At 47.0% G+C, this 24,817-nt stretch overlaps 1 protein-coding gene across 2 annotated transcripts in view; it reads left to right on the plus strand.

The window, feature by feature from the left end:
* The first annotated feature begins 16,377 nt into the window (after positions 1 to 16,377).
* Fam78b (family with sequence similarity 78 member B) overlaps positions 16,378 to 24,817 on the plus strand; it is an 83,433-nt gene continuing 74,993 nt past the window's right edge. For both annotated transcript variants that reach the window (XR_007830792.1, XM_051147786.1), the window contains exon 1: positions 16,378 to 16,666. Coding sequence is in view for 1 of the 2 variants with exons in the window: in XM_051147786.1 (XP_051003743.1) it covers positions 16,404 to 16,666 (263 nt within the window). In the remaining variant the exon portion in view is untranslated. The remainder of the gene's footprint in view (positions 16,667 to 24,817) is intronic.

Consider the following 24,817-nt stretch of genomic DNA (forward strand, 5'->3'; position numbering starts at 1 on the left):
CAGCTCTCCTGCTCTCATGGCCTCTCCTAAAATATTTTATGAGTAAGGTAAAGATGAGTCAAATTACCACACTTATGAAACAACAGAAACCAAACAGTCTATTGAAAAAATTTTTTCAAGCATCGTACAATTTAAAAAAAAAAAAAAAGGAACAAAATAAATGGGCACTAAATATGTCCCAGACCCAGAAAAGGAAATTTCTCAGGTAAAGAGATTTACTTGAAGTGAAGAAATGGAATTATGTGTTTGAGGGAACCCAAAGCAGCTAGATCTTATTGAGCAAATTATCAGAGAGAACAGGTGGTAGAGTTTGTATCTAGAATGTTCCTCAAAGGTCTGTGCTTATGAAGGGAACACTGCAGCCTTTTGCTCCGTTTCTCTCCTCTTCTTGGCCTCCATGCTCTGAGTGGCTTTGCTCAATAATGACACTCTCTCACCATGGCACTCTCTTACCATGACACTCTCTCACTATGACACTCTCTCATCATGAGACTCTCCCACCATGACACTCTCCCACCATGACACTCTCCCACCATGACACTCTCCCACCATGACACTCTCTCATCATGACACTCTCTCATCATGACACTGTTCCACCATGACACGACACTCTCCCACCATGACACTCTCCCACCATGACACTCTCCCACCATGACACTCTCCACCATAACATTCTCTCACCATGATACTCTCTCACCATGATATTCTGTCTTGCTCCAGGCCCAAAGCAATGGAACCAAAAGATCATGGACTGAACCTTTAAAACCCTCAGAAAATTGAATACCCTCCCCCATCATAAGTTGTTTGTCTCAGGTTTTGTTGTTATAGTAGCAGGACACTGACTAATACAATGTACTTGCTCAGTGAGAGATCTGTGGAACTCTACAAAGGACTTCCCTTGGATATGTGACTGAACAGAGTTGCTCCTTGGTCTCTACAGTGAATTGGTTCCAGGAAATCCCACAAACACCAATATCTAAGGATGCTTAAGTTCAATGTGTAAAATGCATAGTTCACTTGAGAACAACCCACACACATGCTCTAGTACGCTTAACTCATTGCTAGGTTACTTATACATATTTCAATGCTAATATTCACATATTAGCAAATGCTGTGCGAATCATTGTTATGTTGAAGTGTTTAGGGAGTAATAAAAGGGAAACTAAAGATCATTATATAAACACAACTTGTTAAGAATCCAAGGATGAATAGATCTGCAGACATGAAACCCGAAGATGCAGAGGCCACCTGCACTGAGTGCAGCTAATCAAGAGGCAGAAGAGCTCAAGCAGAATAAAGAATTCCTGCAGCTTGCCCAGGGCTGGGACTTGTTTATATTCCCAACAATTAGATCAGAGAACCCTGCAAAACATCAGGACTTAAGAAGTGCTACTCAAGAGAACATTGCCAAATTAGCCCTATGCGAAATATTGGCTGGTCTCACTTAACTAAATTCAAAGGCAAGCCTCAAAGGATCACACTATTTGATCCCTAACTGTTGCTTAGAACATAGCGCAGGAACATTTAAAGAAGTATGTACAAAACTTCAGCACCCAAGAGCCTGAAGGGTTAAATGTTTGGCTCCCAGTGAAATGTTCTCAGACATACAAACTGAAAAAGATGATTCACAAGGGAAAAGTCCATCAATAGAGACAGACCTGGAAATGGCATTCCTACTGCAGACTGTCGTGTACCCCAAGTATTGACATTTAACCTTGCCTCCCTGTTAGACTAATAAGTAAGCAGTTACCTGAGCAGGACCAGAGGAAGGTAGGTGTGGCAAAAGTTCACAGGCTTGTGGGACAAAGAGGTTCTTGGGAAGGGAAGCAGTCAGAGAGACCAGAAGAGGATACTGGGAAGAAGACAGGAGTGGAGGAGAAGAAGGCCACCATGGTTTACATGGAGTAAGAAGCACATGGTTGGTGTGGATGGAGGATTCGGCCCAGATGATGAACATTAGCAAGTATTAGGGATTATGGACAGGAGGTAGCTTGATAGAAATTATTAGAAACAGATGGCATTGGATAGGGGCGGGGAGAAATGGGAGGTAGTTTAGGGGAGTAAAAGCTTACTTGCCCCAGGTGAACCAAGGCTTTTTTAAAACATGTGTCTGTGTTTTTATTGATTGATAGCATGCTAGGAAATACTGGCATAGTGATTATAGAATAATAATAAACATTTATTAGGCCATGCCTTTAAATTAACCACAATAGGGGAGTTTGCAAACAGAAAGTAGGAGAGTGTTCTGTGTTACCCAGGTGGACCCGATGATGAAGTTCTACCAGGAAGAGGAATGTGGGGAGTAGACTGAGTGAGATGCTGAGAGCACTATGTGGCTGGCTTTTATACATAGTCAGGAGGAGCACTGGGTCAGGAGTGGAAGAACTGGGTGGCTTTTGGCAGCTGGAGAAAATGAGGAGCCTCAGAAGGAACTCCGCTTGACCAACACCACTATTTTACTCAGTTAAAAATCACTAAACTCTGGGCCCCAAGAACTTTGAGATAATGTGTTTTTACTGTTTCAGTCAGTGGTGATGCTGGTGATGGGGGTACTGGTGATGGTGCTGGTGGTGGTGAAGGCAGTGGTGATGGGGGTGCTGATGGAGGTAGTGATGGTGGTAGTGACAGTGATGGTGATGATGGTGGTGCTGGAAGTAGTGATGGTGGTGGTGAAGGCAGTGGTGATGGGGGTGCTGATGGAGGTAGTGATGGTGGTAGTGATGATGGTAGTGACAGTGATGGTGATGATGGTGGTGCTGGAAGTAGTGATGGTGATGGTGAAGGCGGTGGCACTGGTGGAAGTACTGCTGCTGATAGTTCTGGGTTTGCATTTTTGAGGCACTGTCTCACAAATCCCAGTCAGCACTGGAGGTCACTATAGTCTGGCTGAACTCAGAGTATAGTCCAGGCTGGCCTAGGACTGTCCTCCTCTTTAGCCTATCCTGTGCTGAGATTATAGACACACGCCACCACATCTAGCTTGGTTTTGTTGTTTGAAGCTGCTAAAGTTGTGTTAATCTGTTAGAGACAATAGCATAAAACTAATACCTGCGAAGGACATTTCCAGCTTGTTCCACGGGGCCAGCACTATCTTACCACTACAAATAGACCATAACATTACAGTAAACACACACACACACACACACACACACACACACACAACCATCACCAAATTAGCAAGCCCACTCTAACAATATAGAAAGAGGACAAGTCATCATGACTAAGTGCAATTTATTCCAGAAAAGCTGTAATGTGTTCAAACTCCAGTACTTTCCCCTGTGTCCCAAATTCCTCTAATGGTTTTGACATCTGACCACACATCACATGTCCCTCTTTATCTCTCCCCATTTTGTCCTTAACTCAGGCTTCACCCACAGGAGCTATCTTTCTGTTTCCTAACTTACAGACCACTCTAATGTGCCTATGACAAGCTCAGGCTCAGCCACAGCAAACACTGTCTTCCCTCACCCTCTCTTAGAGATCATCTCTTACTGATCTCACAGCAGATGTGCCCTGGGGTTCTGCCCCTGGCTTCTCCAAGCCTCCCCTATCTTTCTACCACATTCTGCAACACACTTTTGTACCAAGGCATCACTTTCTAGTAAGTACTATCTTTTTTTTCTAGACTATGAACTCCAACAAGATGAAAGTGCTTTCAATGCACTGCTGAGTCTAATGGCAAGCACAGTGCCTGGCATGCGCTAGACTCTTCATAGGTATCTATTGATTTGTATTTATTGAATACTGAATACTCGGTGTTTTCTGGAGATAAAATCCAGTGTTCTGAGGCACAGAGTGGACTAATTCAAAAGAAATAAATGATCCCCAGTGGAAACTGGAAGGGTTCCAAAAACAAACACACCACCTTTCCTCTTAAAAATACATCACGTAATTTGCACGTGTTCATAGACTAACCATATAAAAGTATTTATAATATGCCAACCAATCTGAGATACTAGGGAGGGTGTGCTTAAGCCTATTTCTCTGATGAGAAAGCTGAGGCCTGAGAAGGAATGAATACATCCTAAGATTCTGGTGTGAGATGAAGTGGAGCAGCGGGGTCCACCTCCAGTTGGCTCACTCACTGGTGCCCCACTCTGTCTACTCCTTCCCGCGTGTGCCACAGCCCCACCCCTACCTACAGAGAGCAGAAATTAAATGGCCTTTTGCACTTGCCTTGGGCTCTGTTCATAGCATCTCTATTTCTGTTCACTGCCCTCTATATAATTTCTGCAACAAATGAATTGCAGCAAGTCTATTCAGCCCTGTAGCAACCCCCAGTTAGCCCTTTGGTCCCTAGACTGTCTGGGAATTGCTTTTACTTCCAGGCAAGCAGTCTACCTCCTTTACTGTCCTTCCTAAGTGCTAATAAAAAATCAAAAATAGTGAATGAAAGTTGATTAGATAGAGCTATACAGGCCAACAGGCCATTGTCTTTCCTGCTCCTCATCCTAGCCATCATCTTATCTCAAGACACAGCCCACTGGGTCTACCACCTCAGTGATGGTGGGGTCCCCTGATCCTGTCTAATGTGGTCCCTCTGTTCTTGTTTGATGTGTATCTTATTGTACCAGTTCCCTTATCCTCCCTTTATCCTTTAACGCTTCTGTTTTCTTCTTTTCATCTTCACCCAGCTGCCGCATTGCCTCCATATTCCTGTGAAGAGAAGCCCTCTTTCCTTTCTGCCTCTGCTTCTTGCCTTGAGAAATGTCTTCGGGTTTGGTTGGTTATTCAGGCCCCATGACTCTTTGTCTTCTAGAAAATGATCCAAATTTCCTTCCACTGATTATTCATTTTTTTCATTGTTTTGATGTCATGTTTTAATTTCTTTCTTCGCAGCCACCAAATTGTTCAATCTCTTTAGACCTCTGTCAAATTCATCAGATTTGCTTGCATTCAGTCTAGTACTACAGCATGTTCACAAAGACGCTTTCCTGGTGGTTGGTCCATGATCCCCAACAACCACGAAAAGCAAAGGAACACCTTGGAAATATTACAGTGACAATCAGAAATTGAGTCCTGTATTAGGGTTTCCTAAGGGAACAGAAGTGATTGTATAAAATACGTAATATATAATAATATAATATGCAATAATATATATGGAGAATTTATTAGATCAGCTTTCAGGATATGGGTTGGTTAGCCCAACAATGCTTGTCTCACACTGGAGAAGCCAAGAGTCAAATGCTCAGTCCACAAAGCTGCATGCATCAAAGGGCTTAATCTGGCACTGAAGGCCTGGAAGGTTCCTGAAGAACTGCTGAGCTTCGGTTTATTTTTGAAGCTGGTCCCCCACCCCCACCCCCCAAAAAACATGCTTCTAGTATTGGTTAATGAGTTCCACAGCAACAGGACAGATGAATTTACCAGTAAGTTGTGAGGGTAAGTAGACAGAAAGCAAGGAGCAAAGAGCAAGGTTTCCTTCATCCACATCTTCCTACCTGGAGAGGCATTAGAAGGCACCTCAATACTTAAAGTGGGACTCCCCATTTCAAATAACCTGACCAAGAAAATCCCTGTCCAGAGTTCTCAGCAGTTTGTGCTTTAGGTGGTTTGAGATATGTCAAACTGACAACCGAGATTAACCATAACGAGCTCTGAAGTCCGAGGACGCAGCAGAGTGTGCGTTACAGCTCATTTTTGTTCTTCATTAATTTATTTATTCGATCATTTTACATCCTGATCACAATCCTCCTCTCCTCCAAGCCCCACTCTCCCACTCACTTCCCTCATGCCCCCAACAAGGTACCGACCCGCCCTGGAACATCAGGTTGTATACGGACTAAGTGCCTCCTCCTTCGCTGAGGTAAGACAAGGCAGCCCTGCTAGAGGTAGGGGAGACTCCTGGGAAGATATGGAGGTGACCCTGGCTGAGAATCCTAGCAGCTGGGGATACTGAGACTGAAATGGTCACATCCTATACCCAGCCGGACTTCCAGTGGAGGGAGGGGCACACCAACCCACCCACAAAACCCTCGCTCCAAAATTTGTCCTGTCTACAAGATGTACAGGGATAAAAGATGGAACAGGGATTGAGGGAATGACCAACAAAGACTGGCCTAACTTGAGACCTACCCCATGGGAGAAATCCAACCCCTGACACTATTAATGATACTCTGCTATCCTTACAGACAGGAACCTACCATAACTGTCATCTGAGAGGCTTCATCCAATAGCCGATGGAAACAGATGCCAAGCCCCACAGCCAAACATTAGGCAAAGCTCGGGGAGTCTTGTGGAAGGGTTAGGAGATGGATTGAGGGAACTGAAGAGGTCAAGGACACCACAAGAAGGCCTACATAGTCAATTACCCTGGGCCCATGGGGACTCATGGACTGAACCACTAACCAAAGAGCACGCATGGACTGGTCCTAGACCCTCTACACATATGAAGCTGATGGGCATGTTGTCCTCAAGTGGGCCCCCTAACAACTAGAGCAGGGGCTGTCTCAGGCTTGCCTCCCTCTGGAGGCGCAAGCCCCTTAAAACAGTGATATGCAGCATGTATAAACTCTTCCACATGTGTCATGTATACCAAGAAACCACGCAAAGAAATGATCATAAGGCAGTTGCCAGCAGTAACGAAGGCATTTACTCCAAGACTAAGTGCTAGCAAATAATTCTGCATTTGTGCTGTGTTTACATGCTCCATTTTCTGCATCTCCCTTCTTCTTGAGAAAGAATTGTATTGGTTCAAGTACCCAACACAAGCCCTCAAAAAAAACAAAAACAAAAACAAAAACAAAAAAACCCACTCCCCTTTGCAAGGTTTCTGTCACTGTTTGGGGACTTCAATTCTCCAGTCCCCTCTGAATTTTTCTTCATGTCACTTCTCAACACCTTAGCTCTGCTGTCAGTCATAATTGTTCCTACATCTTTATTTTAGAGTTGAAATAGAATCAGACATGAACTCAATCTTATTCTGTAAGTTAGGTGGCAGAGGACGATGAAGAGAAGGCAAAACACTGTTTAGCATAAGGAAGATTGTATTTAAATTTGGAGAAACAGAGAAAGTGGTGTGTGTGTGTGTGTGTGTGTGTGTGTGTGTGTGTGTGTGTGTGTGAACAGACATCTTAAAACTGAGTCTCAGGACTTTCTTGCAAGATATGGATCTTCCTACTTATTCATTTTGGTTAAAGTTATATTTGGATCTGTTGTTGTTGCTGTTGTTGTTGAAGACAGGGTTTCCCTGGGTAGCCTTGGTTCGCTTTGTAGACTAGGCTGACCTCGAACTCACAGCTATCCGCCTGCCTCTACCTCCCAAGTGCTGGGATTAAAGGCGTGCACCACCATGCCTGGCCGATATTTGGATCTTAACTGTCCCTTCAGAGGCTAAAATTTTGAGTACCTGATTTTGCTCTGGGATGCACTCCTGCTGTGATGGGATGCTTTGCCACAAGCCAAAAGCAGCATGCTAATCAATTTGGAGGCAAACTGTCAGTCAAAGTACACCTCTTTTTTGTTTTTAATTGATAACTTTGGGTATTTGCTATAGTACCTGAAAGCTGACTAACAGGAAGAGTAAGCCATCCATGCTCTGGTGTCTCCTGCGTCTTCTCCTTGTTCTGTTCTCTCCCCACTCTCTAAATTCATGTACACGTCTCTGGGATTATTTAGTAGCATCTTTAAAAACAAACAAACAAACAAGTGAATCTTAAGTTCTTTGCAATAGCCATCACTGAATAAGGATGTGTCGGGGTGAGAGAGGACAGTACCGCCAGAAGAGGTGGAACCCTCATCAGACTGCCAAGTAGCTGCCAAGGCATTTCCCATGACAAAGCAGGGGGAAATCTAGAGACAGCCACAAAGATGGATATTTTTAATTATAAATACAAATGGGGAAACTGAGGCTTCCTAAGGAGCCCATATCCCTGCTGATTCTGTGTTAGCTGAAAGACACAAGGACTCTGAGACACAGTTTTCAATTCCTGCTCCCAGTGCTGGGCTACGGTCCTATTTTAAGACACAATCAATTGTGCTTCGAACATTTTAGGGAAACAGCATGGATTTCTCCATCCAGCTCCACGGGAAGCCTATGAAATAGAATTGCCTGTGTGACCTGCTCCTGGTTTGTCTCCTGTTGGTACAGGATTCTGGGTGCCGTCCTCACTTTGCTCAGGAAGTGTGAACACTAATCCTTATTCTGCCTCCTCTGTGGGTGATACTTATTGAGCTGATTCAGATAAAATTAGTTTCTATTCCAGTAAATACAATACTTAATTTAAAGAGAATCTCAGGTTTTTCTCCTTCCCTTCTGTATTATTTTTTCCTATGCTGCTCATTTCCTTTATTATAATGCGTTTTGGGTTTTCTTTCTGCTCATAACTCAATAGTTTGCAGCAGTAATAAAATATGATTACATATATCAATGGCAAAGGTTCACAACGATTGCCGCTTTTATGTTGTATTTACTTAGCCTAGACTAAAATCCATATTGAGCTTTTTTTTCTCTGACAGTCTCACAGAGACTACAGTATGACCCAGGCTGTCCTCAGACTGGCAGAATTCCTCTTGTTCTATGGTCCCAAGGGCTGGGATTACAGGTGTGGGCCACCACACCAGTGTTGCATTTTCTAAGTAAACAAGACAAAGAGTTCCTAAGGGTCACCTTGCCAGTGCCTCCTTTCTACATGTGTTCTCTCCAGACATTTGTCCTCGGCACAATTTGGGTAGGACAGCCCAGGAACGTGGGACCTGGGACCCACAAATGAAAACAAGTGGGCAGTATTTACTAAGTCTGAGGGTAGGTAGAAGAGTCCTCTGCCCAAGGGAAAGTTCAGAGATCTATTATCCATCCACACAGTGGGGACAATGTCAAAAGTGAGATGGACCATATCTCTAGAAGCTGTGGGATGCTAAGTGGATTTCCAAAGAAGGTCCCAACTCATGTGGCTATTTAATATTTAGTAAGTATTTGTGAATGCCTACTGTGTGCCCACCATTATTTTGAAGGCTATAGAAACAACAGAAGAAAGATAAACATAGTTTCCTGCCATTACAGAGTGCATGACCTATTGAGAAAGGCAAGTCGTAATTAAATAATCAAATAAATGATTATGTACTCATAGGACAGCTGGGATGGGAAAGCAGTGTGGGACTTGAGGAGCTCACTATAGTGAGCCCCGGCTGGACTGGGGGAATTGAAATGAGAGCAGCTTTTGTGGCTTGAGCCTTAAAGCCTGAGTTAGTTAAGTGCAGGGCGGAGGCTGGAGGTTGGAGATGGAAAAGGCCTAGAAGGAAGAAAAAAAAAAATCCATCAGGAAACGGAGCCTCCACAGAGGCCTAAGGGAGGAGAGCAGTTTTACTTAGTCAATGTCATAGAGAAGGAAACTGTCCAAGTAGAAAAAATGGGACAGAAGCCGGTGCCTGGTGAGGCAGAAAGGCATCCAGGAGCCACATCAGGAAGGGTCCCATCCTAGTCATGGCTGTCCAGAGTCCCCAGAGCAGTGGCAAATCATTGTATTTGTGGTTGTTAACGTTTTTGTTTTGTTTTTTTTTTCCAAAACCTATGATGTAATCTACTGGATTAGGAAAAAAAAACTTTCCAGTTACTGTATAAAAATAGTTTGAGGGGCTGGAAATGGCTCAAAGCCTGCCGTACAATCCCAAAGACCTTACTTAGACCCCCCAGCACCCATGGAAAAAGCTGGGCATCAGCACACATCTTTAATCTCAGCACAGAAGATGGAGGAGCTGTTGTTGGGAGACCTCTCCACTGTGGCAATCTGATCACTCGTGATATTGCTGCAGGCAGGGACTAGGGGTTCGCCACTTGCCCATACCTCACGTGGACCAACATATTCATGGTAACAATGGTCACAGTTGGGCAATTGACACAGAGTAGGATCCAAACATGCCATCAAAGGACATGGCCTATCCAAAATGAAAAAAAAAAAAGACTCTTGCAGGAAAAGTAAGTGAGCCATTTGAGTTGAGTACTAGGGTGGGTAGGAAGCAAGGACCTTTTGGCTAGAAGGCACGTTGCTTCTCAGTGCCCTGTGACGGGCTACCAATCAACCTATGTCTCAGTTGTCCCTTACAGAAGGATGATGAGAGCTTCAGCCACAATCAGTTGTCAGAGGAGACACCGGCTGCAGGAATGTCAGGACACTCGAAGCAGCATCCAGCAGGGAGACTGGACCACTTGCCTTCAATTGAGAAGAAACCTCTGGCTGGAGGGACAGACAGGGAAGATACCAGTGACAGTAACAGTCAAGCCCAATATCAAGGGTAAAAGTCCCGAGGGATTCCAGGAGAACCCTGAGGAAATGCCATCCCTGGGACAGGAGAAAAGTCAGGGAGACAGAAGCCGAGGGAGGTCAACAGAGGTTTGGGTCCTGGGTTTAGAGGAAAGAAATAGCACCACGGTGCTGATAAGGACTAAGAAAAAAAAAAGACTTTTGAGTGTGTCAGAAATGGGACCTTTGAGAGGGAGAAGCTGGAGCTTTTCCTCATGAGCTGTGCAGAGCCTAACATAACACACAGCTGCCAGACTATTGGGAGCAGCCCTGTAGGTCAGGCTGGGAGACTTGGTGATCGTGAGTCTATGATCGTGGTCCAGCCCATGCTGAGCTTCTTAACCAATCTGGAAGAAAATCTGGTCAGTCTGGTCCTAAAGTCACAATCCACAAAGTAATAACCCTGTGTGGAATGGCGTCTCTTATTCTATACCTTGCAACTTGACACTGCCTCTGGCCTCATGCCTGTCTTCAGGCCATCTCAGCCAGACTGGAGACCATCCCCATTTTTAACAGTTTCAGAGGCAATCCCTCAACTTCTGGTAGTCGGTCCTACAGTTGCTGGAAATTCTTGCCAAGGCCTACAAGAAGACAGGCCTCCGTGACCCACAATTTCTAAAAAGGCATGCTTCACAAGCCGAGTCATGACTTAGTCAATAGGAAAAGTAAAGTCAGACATCTCCCTCTTGTGAAAAGTCAGGTCACAGGGTCATTGCTGCTGAGGCATGCAGCCCAGAGTCCCTCAGAGTGGCTGCAGGGCCCCAGCTAGGGAACTGAAGACCCTCTGTCCTACCCAAGTACATCAAAAGCTTGAAGTACAAAGACACATTTGTGCCGCACCCCGAGAGTAAGCTCCAGTGAGGTTACTCATCATAAGGAATGATGTTGTCAAGGTCTTGTCATTGGAGTTTTTCCTATTTCTGGTACCCAGAACTGATAATCCTTCAGACTATATACAGTGTTTACAGACAAAGGGCATCAATTCACATCAGGCAAGCATACTGAAAACCCAGTGGGATGGGAAAGAACCAGGATCCAAATGCATCCTTACTGTAGGTAGAGGACAGCTTGCAGGGCTTGTAGGAAAGGGCTGGAAATAGGTTTCATCACATTTCCAAGAATAGATCTAGTTTGTTAAGCACTTACTGGGTCCCAGACAATGAACCGGGTGAGAGGGCATGGTGGCACGCTCTCCTGAGGAGAAAACTGTCTACTTCGGGAGATTAGTGTGAGCAAGCAACTATGAACCGATAAACAGCATGAAGGCAGGAAGCAAAGACAGGTGTGTGGTGCTGCTGGAGGCGAGGAAGACCCATGTGAAAAGACGGAAAGGGAAACAGACAGGATCGGTATAGCTAGGAGCAGGGCACTTCGGCAGTCCTCGTGTTGATCTCCAACACCAGAAAGAGGGGAAAAGGAAACACAGAGCCTCACAGAGAAGCTGGTGAACTTGGAAGCACTTCATCGGCAGCACATGAGCAGGTGCACTGGCATTGGACAAGCAACAGTTGGGGAGGGTAACAGTCCCCAGTTAGTGACCTGAGATTCGAGTTGGAATGGGCTTCCACAACACTAGAGAGACCTTGCCAGCCACATACCCAAGTGTGTGGACCACACCGAACACTTGGCATTTGTGTCCCCACATAGCTTAGCTCTACTCTTTTCATTGAAGATCACACAGAAAATCTCACAATGACTCATTTTTTTCCCCTTGAAGACTCCAGTAATAAAGCAGTTGACAAGGCAACAATACAATGTAACAAAGCAAGTTTATTTTAATTGCAAACTTTTTTTTTAATATTAGAAATGAGATTTAATTTTGGAAGACACGATCTCCAACTTGCTCTAAGCCAGGAAGGTTCCTTTCAAGTTTGGAACCTACTTCTGGAAAGAAAAAAAAAAAAAGAAAGAAAGAAACTCATTACAGAAGCAAACTTGCTAGATTGTATATTCCCTCTCATTCTCAAGGCACCACACAAAGGATCATCAGTTAAAGGTTTCTTTGACTTTGACAAAATGCAGACTTAAATTTACTCAATTTGCCACTGGACACTAGATGATATAGTCTTAGGCAGCTTGCAGGTCATACCAGTGCTGCTGGACCCTAGACCACACTTGGAAGGGAAAATACCTGGATATCTGACCATCCTGAAGAGTATAAGCTTTAGATATTACAGCATAATGTTTTCATATGTAAAGCTCATGCTCCAGAACCTCACAAAACCCTCCTAACATGTTTTTTTTTAATCTTCAAATGGAGTAACTTCAGAACTATCTTTGGTTAAACACATCCGCAAGGCTAAATTTGTAAAGCCAAGTTTTCTAGATTGCTTCTCACATGGGCCTTTCATCTATATGACCAAGCTTTGAACATGATAATCCTGCTCATGCATGGTCTATGGCTGCCACTCCCTAAAACCTCCAATGTGTTAGGGCATTCTAGTGAAATTAATTGCAAGCTTTTAAAAAATACCTTTAGAAATTATCGTAGTCCCATACTTAGAGAACCATTAAGAGTTTGAAAGGAGCCTGGTGTGGTGGCGCATGCCTTTAATGCCAGCACTTGGGAGGCAGAGGCATGCAGATGCTGTGAGTTCGAGGTCAGCCTGGTCTACATAGTGAGTCCAGGACAGCCAAGGCTACACAGAGAAATGCAGTCTCAAAAAGCCAAAAAAAAAAAAAAAAAAAAAAAAAAAAAAAAAAAAGTTTGAAAAGTCCTTACATTTTATGGCTATAGCTTACTGTATTTTATGGTTGCGATTTTATGTCATGGTGACATTCATGATTCTGGAGATTCACCAAGGTCACAGGTGAATGCTTCAAGAGAGTCATGGATCAAAGTCTGTAGATAATACATTTTACCTACATGGTAGTAGACACAACAAAGCCTTATTTTAAGTTTTGAAAATAAAAAATATTCTCCCTTGCACATTTTTTCTCTAAGTTGGAAACAGCTAAACACGCCCTTCTCAAGTATGACGGTTTGGCTTGTACTACCAGAAGACAATGGAGATGCTTAGCCACATAACTGCAGACTGACAAATTATTCAAATGAGAAAGATAAGCTGACTCTCCAGCTGCATGTTTTTATTTCAGTCTATCTCCTAGACGATAACAGCCACTAAACCTCAAAGTCTGGCTCCGCCCTGCAAACAGCCGCTGGAGCACCTCCACCTAAACATGATTTTACTCACAACCTCAACATGTGCCTACGTTTGTCTTCCTCTGACCACACGTATTTAATCACCAAAGCTAGAAAACTCAACAGTTGGCCCCGACCTTCCTCTGACACTAATCAATCACTGAGTGAATCAAATTTATCTCCTAATGACTCTCAGATGCAGCCAGGCCTCTGGAGCCCCACAGCTCTTACCCTAATTCAAGGCTAAATCATCTGTCATCACAGATCCTGAAATCTTGCCTATTTCTAGTCTCCACATTAATACAAAACCATTTGATCCCCACCCCACCCCCAACACACACACACACACACACACACACACACACACACACCTTTCAAATTGTGAAACCTGCTTTCATTGGCTTCCTCTAAGGATCAACTTCTGCATCAACAACTGAATTGGAGATCTGAAGCTAACTGTCCACACAACATTGAGAAACACTGACAACCAGCTGTTTTTTTTTTCCTGAGTGTGCCCAAGTTCTTTCCCATCTGTACACATTTTGCTTTTGACAAACTCCTCCTCCTCTTTAGTCTCTTCTTGGCCAGGGCTCAATCAGTCCTTCAGGGTCTAATTCAAATGTCACTGTCTCAGTAGAGCCATCTATAAATCTCGGTGGCTCTCCTGCCCGGCCTTCCATGGCACTGGGCATACGTTTCTATTCAAACGGTGTCACAGAATGACTGGAACAACCTGTTAGAAGATTCACCTTCTCAGGGGAACCATGAGCTTTTGTTCAACCCTGAATCTCTAGCACCCAGCACAATACTTGGCTCCTGCCATGCCCCAGAGAGAATTTGCTGACTAAAAGGAGCCATGATGGAGATCTGCAGCTCCATCATAAAATGAGCCATGTCATCAAAGAAGAAAATTGCTTTTTTTTTTTTTTTTTTTTTTTTTTTGATAACTATAAAGTGAACCAAAATGTCAGAAAAGCTAGGACAAGGATGAAGGACATTTTTAGATCTCAAGTCATTTATCTGTCCTAACTAAAGACTAACCCCAGTAGCCTCCTGTGGCCTGTTAGAGGAGTTGACACTTGAGTACCAGATCCAGCAAATGCTCAATGATTGGCGGGGGGGGGGGGGGGGGGGGGGGAGAGAATAGCTAAAACGAAGCCGCTGGCTCTGAACTATGTGAGAAGATGCACAGTAAAAAAATTATCTGCTAAATATTCTTCCTATTTGACACCTAAGATCACAACAACACGCACATGGCAGATACATGGAATGAAATGTTCAGCACATCTGTGGTGTCGGTCTCCATCGGGTGAACTGTAGACAGGTTGCTCTTCCATAATTTTTTCACGCTGACACAACAGTTAGGAAGTGATGATGTGCTGGTCACTATGCAACTTCCAGAGAAGCAAAGAGTAGCAAAGATCCCCAGCCTTCTGCACTGTGGATGGTTTTCTACAAACTGCAGTCTTGATTTAGTATGGTTAAGCGGTTACTCTTTAATCCTGGGTTCCAGAACGTCCCAAACTTCTGCTTGTACGTAACAGGCCTTAGGTAACAATGGAAGGCAGCTAAGCATTCAAATCTAGCTAGATGATCGCACTAAATACCACCGGCCTCGGATTCAAAAGGCAGGGTTTCTCAATCACCCAGTGCGTGCTGTTCTGATAAGAGAATATTTGGGGATCCCGGAGGGGTCGGATGAAAGCAGGCCATGGGAAAGCTGAGCCCCGACTAACACTGGCATTTTGGTGAATTTTCTGTCAGCCTCCAGCCGGATTTCTCAGGTACACACTCTGAATACGGTTGACTCAAAGAAAAGCTTCTATTAGACTCTAGTAACTAGAGGAAAAGGCGGGCCAGGGAACGCGGTAGTAAATTTAGTGCCACTGCTGGGAACCCACACTTCAGCCTTTCTCAGTGTAGGTTGCCAGAGGGGTCACACCCAACTCCAACAAACTATCACAAATAAAGATAAATCTCAGATAAAGCCCCAACCCTGCTGTGGTTTTCACAGGACTGTGAACAGAGCCCCGCCCTCTCGGCCCCACCCACCCAACAAGCAGGGTCCCGTGTCTGCACCCCACTATCATCTGCGGGGCGCTACCTAACCAGGGTGCCGGCCCCGCCCAACCCCACGTGCCGGGCCCCGCCCGGGAGCTAGCGGCCCTTTAAACACCCCCACCCTTGAACACCACCCTCCCACCCCACCCCCCCGACACACACACACACACACACACACACACACCCGGACGGCAACCGAAGAGGGACAAACTCATGGCGTACAGCCAGTCTCTTCCGCGGAGCACGTCCCCTGCAGCCCTAACCCGCTGGGCTCTCCATCCCGGGGCCACGGCCCCTGACGCCCCCCACCCCCACGCCCGGCGGCCAGGCACAGGAGTGTGGGCGCTGTCCGGCTCCGGGGCGGGGCGGGGCGGGCGGGAGCTCGGTCTCCGCTGCCGCCTGCCGCTCGGGCCGCCCGCTCGCCCGCCGCTGGGTGCGCTGCACGCGGGGGGCAGCCGCGGTGCAGAGGTTCATGCAGCGGCGGCAGCGGCTGCTGCTGCCGCCGCCGCCGCGGAAACAGACAAACCGGGCGCTGCGGCCGCTACCCTCCCGCAGCTCCATGCCGCCGCCACAGCCTCCTCCTCTCCGGCGAAGGGCGGGGGGCTCCGGCCCGGGGTGGGCACCACTCCTCGCAGCGCCGCTCCCCTCCCTGCCCTCCGCCGGGGAGCGGGAGCCGGCGAGAGCGCCCGCCGCCTCCTAGGAGCGCACGCTCCGCGCGCCCTTGCTGGAGCGAGGAGGCGGGCGTGGGCGGGCGTCGGGGCAGCCGCGACCCAGTGCGCGGAAAGGGGAGGGGGCTTCCCCGGAGGATGCCCCGCGGCGGCGGCTCCTCGCTCTTAGGCGCTAGCTGAGCTGGACCGGGAGCGAGCGGCGCGTCGCCATGCCGGCGTGACGGGCGCTCGCGGCTGCCCGCGCCGGGCCCCCGCGCTGCCCCACGCCGCGCCGCGCCGGCGCCGGGCGGCAGGATGGGCTGTATCCAAAGCATCACCTGCAAGGCGCGGATCCGGCGCGAGAACATCGTGGTGTACGATGTGTGCGCCACCATCGACCAGTGCCCCACGCGTATCGAGGAGACCTCGCCCATCGTCCTGCGCTACAAGACCCCTTACTTCAAAGCCTCGGCCCGTGTGGTCATGCCCCCCATCCCCCGCCACGAGACCTGGGTGGTGGGCTGGATCCAGGCGTGCAACCAGATGGAGTTCTTCAACACCTACAGCGACCTGGGCATGTAAGCGACCGGCCACGCCACGCGGCGCGGGAGAGGGGTCCTGGCCCCTCTCTCCGCTCTCCGTCCCGACCCCCTTCCCCAGCCCTTTCTTACCGTTGTACCCATCTCTTTCTAAACCTTCCTCCTGCCTCCCCACCCACCTCCCTCCTCCCTGCGCTTTTGTTTCAGTGACAGGGCGGGTGACGGGAGGCTCCTAGCGAAGGCATTTTCTTGTGCTTTGCTTCTGACTTCCTCAGAAAGGCGAGGAGGATTGTGAGGGGCAGGAAGAACGCTACTGGGAGGGTTCGAGAGGCAAAGATGGGGTGGTTGGCGAGTGTCATTGGGAGTTTTGGGGCACAGTCTGTTTGTGGTTCTCCCCTGGAAGAGTTTGGGGAGAGGAGTGGAGTGCCGGGGCGCATGGGCTGTGTCGTGCGTCCTTTGGAGAAAACCAAGCCGGCACGGAAAAGAAGGTCCAGGGCGTCGGAGTGAGAGTTAGAGGTTCTGCCTTTGCCCATCCCGTTCCCCCCGCCCCCAAGGCCAGGGAGCCTAGTGGCATCTCTGTTTGGAACCTCCAGCCCAGCAGAGCGTCTCTGCCTATGCGCCGGTTCTGGGGCGGTGGAGAGCTGGAAGGCACAGACAGGATGCTCCCGGGCGGAACTGGTGGCCTTGTGTTAGCAGCCGGCTGGTATGGCACGAGGTGTTTCTTAAGCTCAAGGAAAAGACGAGTCCCTCATCTGTATGGGGTCTTTACTTTTCAAAACTTTCCTAATTGCGGCGCTGGAAGGGATTCCCAGGCGCCCACCACCGAATCCAGTCGGCTAGCTGGGAGCTCTCCAACTTCCTTCAGCAGCGCCGGTTGGTGCGCGCTGAGGCTTTGGCAGCTGCGGTGCACCTAGATCGCCAGGGCTCCGCCGCCGCCAGGGGCGGACATCCTGCCCTGGAACCGCAGCCTTTGAGAGGTCGCGTTCTGGACTTTTTTATTTACTAAATTTTCATCTGCTCTCCGTTCTTTTTCCTAACTAAATTCCGTGCATTTGGCGACTACATTTGGCTGGGAGATTTGGGGCCTACATTCTACCTACTATTAGAACACCCTAATTAGCTTGTAGCCTATAGGGAAACCCCTTTTCTGGAAACTCAACCTCATTTCATTTCTTAATCTAAAACTATGGCGCTCCCAAGATTTACCTATTTAATATGGATATGGGATGGGGGAGTTCTCATTTTAAAAGGTCAAACCATCTTTTTAGCAGCAGTTTTGGGGCTTTTTCTTGCACTCTGGGAGCATGTAAGTTAACACTAGTCATAGGTGCTAAAAGGAATTTTGACAGATCGTTTTGTTTCCTTTCCCTCCCAGAGTTTGCGCTTTGCTCTTTAAGCATAAAAAAGCTTAGTAGTGAGATCTGGTTGATGGTGAAGAAATGTGAACCCTGCTTTGCAATATGCCCCCGTGCACACTGTGTTCTTGTCTTTCTGGAAATGAGAGAAATGGGGGAAATATTATTTTGAGTGAATCATGCCATCTAAAGAGACACAACCTGGAAAAGAGTGGCTATATTTTAACATGTGTGTTTTAGAGCTGTTTGTTTTGTTTGAGGCTTTTTGAAAACTCATTTCTTCCAGCCAAGTAAAAGAAAGCCTGGCAGGGGGAGGACATCTGTCTCATGACCTGTGTTGGGGCTGGGGGGGGGCGGTTAACCTTGATGGGGTAGTCACAAAGCCTGAATCCCCTAATAAAGGGAGCCTGGAAGGACTGGGCTGGAGCAGCCTCCCACCCCCATATTTCCCAAAACTACACAGGGGAGCCCTCTGTGGCCTCATGTCCCTCGTAAATCAGCAAATACAAAGCATATATATAAACCAGTTCCTTCCATAAAACATACTCTGCCAAGGAAGTCAAGTTGAGCTATACACAGACATGATAGTGGAATTTCCTTGTCTCCAGGGGAGGGCGTGTCCACCTTGGAACCAATTTTCACAGGCAGGAGTTCCTATCAATATTCTCCCCTGACCTACCTACCCCCGCTGGGTTATTGCATTTGAGGTTTGGAAAGATTTTGTTTCATTTAGCAGCTTCTGCCAGTATTTTAAGATTGCTGGCTTCTGTGTTGTTGGTGCAGGGAGGCAAGAACATCATAAATTGCATTATTATAGATCTGTATCCAGAGTCTACCGATCTCTTTGTGGTTGTAATAATTGCTATGTGTTTAGGGCTACTTTGGAGCCTAGGTTTTACTGAACCAGTTTCTGCAGAATATTTATGCCCCCGAAAACTTTGCCAATGTAAACTTTTCCATGGGAACTCATGTTGCAGGGAAGTAGCCACAGGCTGTTGGTTGTCCAGTCTGCTGTAGACTGGACGTGAGTGTGTAGCAGAGACGAGTGGCAGAGACACTGCAGGCTGCTTGCTCATTCCTGTGCAGTGTCCTGGCACAGAAGGATGGGATAGGAGGGCGCCTCTTCAGTATTTTGGAAAGAATTGTACAAAGACTAAGTCTACAACCAAAGCAGCAAGAAGCTGCTAGTTCCAGGATTGAAAGACAGCTTAAAATGGTCAATGTCCTCAAAGGGGGGTGGGTGGGTGGGATTGGGTAGCATACAAAGAATTAGGTGATTAGGTTTCATTATGGCATTTTTGAAGACCTTTTTTTTTTTTTTTTTTTTTTTTTTTTTGCTGTTATTTCTCTTCACCCCACCCCTCACCCCTAGTCCCTTTCCTTCCTTCTGTGTCCAGCGCCCCAGTAGCCTCCTTTTTACTCTTTCACTTTACACGTGACCTTTTGACCTCTCGCCTCTTTCTCAATAGCTCTTGTTCCTCTCTTGTGGTCTCCTATGTAGTTTCATAGTCTATACTGGCTCGCTTGCGCGCTCTCTCTCTCTCTCTCTCTCTCTCTCTCTCTCTCTCTCTCTCTCTCTCTCTCTCATACACACACCCATTTACATACATACAAACACCAAAAGTTAGAATCTACATATGAGAGAACATGAGATTGGCAGGGGGAGGGGGTTGTGTGCATGTGCATCCGTGTGTGTGTGTGTGTGTGTGTGTGTGTGTGTGTGTGTTTTATATATTTTTGTCTTTCTGAGTCTAGGCCACCTTAATTTAATATGATACTTTGTGTATCCATCTATTTTCTTGCAGATTTTATAAAGTTTCTTTCTCTTTATGGTTAAGTAAAATTCCAGTGGAAGCAGGGGTGTGCCACATCTGCATTCTCCACTCTTCTATTGATAGGCTCCTGGATAGTTCAGTTTCCTTCTTGTTGTGTATAATCTAGCAATATAGATGTTCAGATATTTCTGTGTTTGGATATAGAATCCTTTGGGTGTATGCCTAGGAGTGATATGGTCGTTCTGTGGTATGGTGCGGTGTGGTATGGTATAGTGCGGATGATATGGTGCGGTATGGTAGTTCTATTTTAAGTGCTCTTAGACACCTCCATACTGACTTCCATAATGGACATACCAGGTGTACTGAATCAATGTTCCTCTTTCCCCACATCTTCACCAGCATTTCTTGCTTTTTTTTCTTTTCTTTTCTTTTCTTTTCTTTTCTTTTTTCTTTTTCTTGATGATAGCCATTCTGATTGGAGAGGAATGGAATCCCAAAATGGATTTCATTTCCCATTTTAAAGGGGTAGGCTTCTAAAGGAGTCTTTAAAATAGTTGATGGCCATGATGTTGTAGTTTGAACTTGAACTCCAGTGACTTAGCATTTCCCCACATGACTGTGAAGAGTCAGGCTGGCAAATACTTGGCATCACCTATTTGTTTCTAACTTGGGTCTGGTGAATCTGGTTAAAGCAGTCTTCAGCTGTTCAAAGTCTTCTTCCTCCCCTGACTTTTCAGTCAGCCTACGATGGACACAGATTTACTAAGTGTCCTGACGCACAGGTACCGCAAAGAAAACAAGGGGGTTTGTAGTAGTCTCCTTGCTTCCTCACACCACCATAGAAAGTGGTGCTGCAAATGGGAGGCATGCCTGGAGACAAGGAGCTCGGAAGGGTTTTCTCGAGGTACTTCTGGAGTTGCTCTCTACCACATGGGGAACATCCACCAAGGCAGAGAGGGGATCAGTTCCAAAACAGAAAGACAGGAGGTTAATGGGAGAGGAAGTGAAATCATTTCAGAGCACAAGGACTAGGCTGTGGTGGAGTGGATACAGAGAACAGTGGCCGAGCACGTGGGTCAGGGCCTATTGGGAAGCATCACAGAACAGTCTAGAAAAGGGAAGGGAAAGGCCGGCCCTTCAGGATTAAAGGATGTTAGGAGTCTCTCTGTGCCTCCTTCATACCTCTTGGGTATACAGAAGAGAGGCAGGAAAACAGTCCTGAATGTTCAACTCAAAACCCCATAGATTTCCTGAGTGGGGTTTGAACAAGAATGGAGCTCTCTTGCCAGGAATGAGTGAGGAGACGCTGAGACCAGGGGTAAGGCTATAGGTGGTGAGCCTCTCTTAACTGCACAACGTCCTCTAGGGCTGTAAAGGGATTCTTCCATGACCAGTTCAGACCTGCCAATCTGGAGACCTGTCCCTTCCATCCAAGCTGCTCCCTACCCATTGAGAAACCTACTTATTTTGAATGTGTAACTTCCACGTTGCTAACTCCGGGAGACCTGCTTTTGAAGGATGCTCACCTTTTCATTAGGCCACATTTTATGACTGACAGCTCTCTGTCATGGTTAACTATTCTTACTGTTTAGCTTCCGTGCTCCTTCCAGCTGTTCCTGTCTCTCTTTTACCTTATAAATCGACTTTATATCATTCAAGATATATATTTCTCTTCTCATTCTGCACTTCCTCCCTCCCTCTGTCCCTCCCTCTGGTATGCAGCCAGGTACGTGTGTCTAAGTGCAGTTCTGCTTGACTGATAGAAAGGTATCTCCAGCTTAAGATTTCTACTCCCTAAATCATTTTCTGTTTATTTCTTTTGGTGTTGCTGTTGAGTAGTCACTTGAGTAAGACTGCACCATGTAGCCCTTCATGGTCTGGCGCTCACGATGAGGCTGAAGGTGGCCTGGAATTCATGGCAGTCCTCCTGCTTTGGACTTCCTGCGCACTGGGGTTCCAGGACTGAGCCACGCCCAGCTTCTCTCAGAAATGTTTGGTCTCCACCGAAACATCCCCCTAATCCAGAGTCCTCCCCCCCCCCCCCCCCCGTCTCAATACAGAATACCTCCACTCCCTTGAGTTACACAGGCTAAGACATCTCAGTATCATCATTTCAGACTTTCCTCCACACTTACGGCCTATCATCAGACCTACTGACCCCCTCTGCACATCTGTGATGCCACCATTTCCCTCTGTGTATTCACTCATGGCTGCCATCTTGTGCTTTCTTACCTAAACTGACCAGCTCCATCCTTGCACCTCCCTTCAGTCTCATCCCACACAGCAGGCCAAGCAGTACATTATAAATACAGATGTCATCACTTTCCTGCTTAAGCTTTTTGGCGCTGTCTCATCACAGTGGGTATATAATGTATAAAACACTCCCCAGTCTGGATTTCTGTTCTTAAGTCATGTCAGCTGTCCCCAGGTCTTTGGTGGAGCTGACTTTATCTAGCTCAGCCTCACCCCAGGCTGGCCTCTGTCTGACAAGCTCCTCCTGCCTGCTCTGCTCTACCTAATTCAAGTCTCAACTGCCCCTCAGAGGTCACCATTGACTTCATAGTTTCAATGGGCTTCTCCACTTCTACTCTCCCATAATGCCCTGTTTCTATACTTACAGTCGGGTGTGTGTGTGTGTGTGCGTGCGCGCGTTTCTTGGTGTGTAGCTTGTATCTCTTACCTCCTCCATCTCCCCTCTGTGTTTTGTCCATCAAATGCTGAAGCCTCACTTTCCTGTCACCTACCTACTATAAAGTGGCACTTGGTGCCCACCCAAGGGACCGTGGTGTGGAAACTCCCATAGCCACTGCTCCACCTGTACCAGTCACTCTGTAAATCCCAGGGTTTATGGAAATGAGTACATCAAGGTCTTTCCCTGGTGAGTTGTGTCCCCTTGTCTAGCACTCACCTTGTTGTGTCAGGGTGTTTGCTGCTGTGTGTACAGGGTGGTGTAGAGGGTGGCCCTCATTGATAGGCATGCCTTCCTTCAGCATTTTGCTCCTCAGAATCAGATCAGCCATTTCTTCAAGGAATCTAGTGAGTCTCCACACTGCCTGGCCATGACCCATGATCCCTTCCCATTGCTGACTTGTCGGGAGGGTCACGAAACACAGGAGACCCTAGACGAGAGCATCAGGTGGGAAACAAGATCCAGTTCCATTGCTGCGTGTCCTGAGTGCCCTTGAAGGGGAGATGGGCTAACCCTTTTCCTCTAATCTCCTCCATCTCTGCAAAAGAGGAGCAGCAGAGGATTAACTGGTTTTATCAGCCAAGCATTAAGCTCCCAGGAGATAAAGCACAACTCTCAGGGATAGAGAGCATACACATGGCTAGGGGAAAGGGAGAAAGAAGGAAGCAAGATGTGCCTTGTGCCTGAGTGCCGATCTGTGGCTGTGTGGGCATGGTAGGGAGCAGGGGAAGCTGGGACAGGGTAATTTGAGGGCACTGGACTGCAGGATACAAGTGACCTTCCACTAGGCAGTAGTGGTACATGATGTCTTTTGGGGGCAGGTCCCGGGAGGTTTCAGGGTCAGTCCTTCTAGCCTTCTTCTCCTGTCTACCTTGTTGCCTTAAGAAAAGTTGCCAGGGATGATGGAAGTCATTGTTTCCATTAGGTTAACACTAAGCAGGAAGTGGCTACAGTTGAGGGATTGATTGTTAGGGATTCCTTTAAGAAGAGAGAACAATAGGTAATAAGCAGAAGATCATTCTGGTGAACACTTAGGGGCAGAGCTGAGAGTCTCTGGAAGGGAGGGGCTGGCGCCTGAGCTCCCAACAGCAGAGCTACCCAGGATGTGAGGTAAGCACCCACAGAGGTGTTGTCGGGTGCATTGCCTCTCTTTCTGACAGGTTCAAGTCAACAGGATGTTTAGGGACTGGTTCTGTAGTTGTCGCGGATTTCAGTACAAAACTGGTAAATAACGTAGGAGGAGAATGCCTGCTTGAGAAGGGATATAACACAAACAAACATAAAATAACAAAGGTTCTGCGTGCTAGAGGCCTGTGTATGTGCCACAGTGCTGAGCCCCTTCCATGTGTAGCCTCATGGAAATCTTACCCAGAAAGGGAGGGTTTCCCGGTACAAGATCCAGGGAGGCTTAGCCTCAAAGCCAGCAAAAGGCCCAACCAGGAAGCAAGCCTGTGTTCCCTGGCCCCTCTATTTCTAATGGACCGCTTCCCCTTCCAGGAAGGAGGCTTTCCAGACTTGCTACACTAAATAACAATAATGAATTTAGTCTTGTTGTTTTTCACTGGTTTGCACATTTCCTCAATTCCTTGGAATTGAGTTCACAGAGTGTGGAAGCCAACCGCTTCGAGTCTCCATCTCACCCTCACCCACTCCCAGAGAGACAGTTGTGCTTAACAGTGAGAACCACATTGTTGTAGGAGGGTAAGAGGGTAAGATGGCAGGGAATGGGCTCCGTCCATGCCCATGTTTTCTGGGAACAGAGGCACCGTCTCCGTCACCAGCTCACAGTGGCTGGCCTGCAGGTTTTAGCCCTGTGCCTACACCCTGCAGCTCCCCTGTGGCCCTGTGGATGACTGGGAAGGGGAGAGGGGGGAAAGGATGCTTTCTGGTGAGTCTACCTTTAGATATCCAGATGTGTTTCTGGCTGTACAATGCTTGTGCTAGTCCTTTTATGAAGGCCCATCAGACCAGTGCTAGTGGGTGGACCCTGCTTCTAATTAAGTTCTGGGAGGCACACCAGTTGGAACTATTCACCACCGTGCCAGTTTAAGATCCAGCTGCTGGCTATTCAGCACAGAGCTCGAGTCAGAAGACCTGCTTTCTAATGCCAGCACAGAGACCTTTGGCAGACTCCTCAAAATTCAGTGTCTGATCTGCTTGTACATAAATGAGCAACCATGTCTAGAGTTAGGAATCAACAGCTGAAGGCCATGAAAAGGCATTCCAAACTGTGGTGTGGTGTGTACAGTGTTAGTTCGGTTGATACAGAGCTTATCAGTCTGTATTTCTATTCAGCCACTCCAGATAAGCCTTGGAAAGTTGAGATTCTGGTTCTCTGACCTCCCTTGGCAGCGAAAATCGGTTAGACCTT

This window comes from Acomys russatus, chromosome 6 (genome assembly GCF_903995435.1).
Source record: "Acomys russatus chromosome 6, mAcoRus1.1, whole genome shotgun sequence".
In the NCBI taxonomy this organism is placed as follows: Eukaryota; Metazoa; Chordata; class Mammalia; order Rodentia; family Muridae; genus Acomys; species Acomys russatus.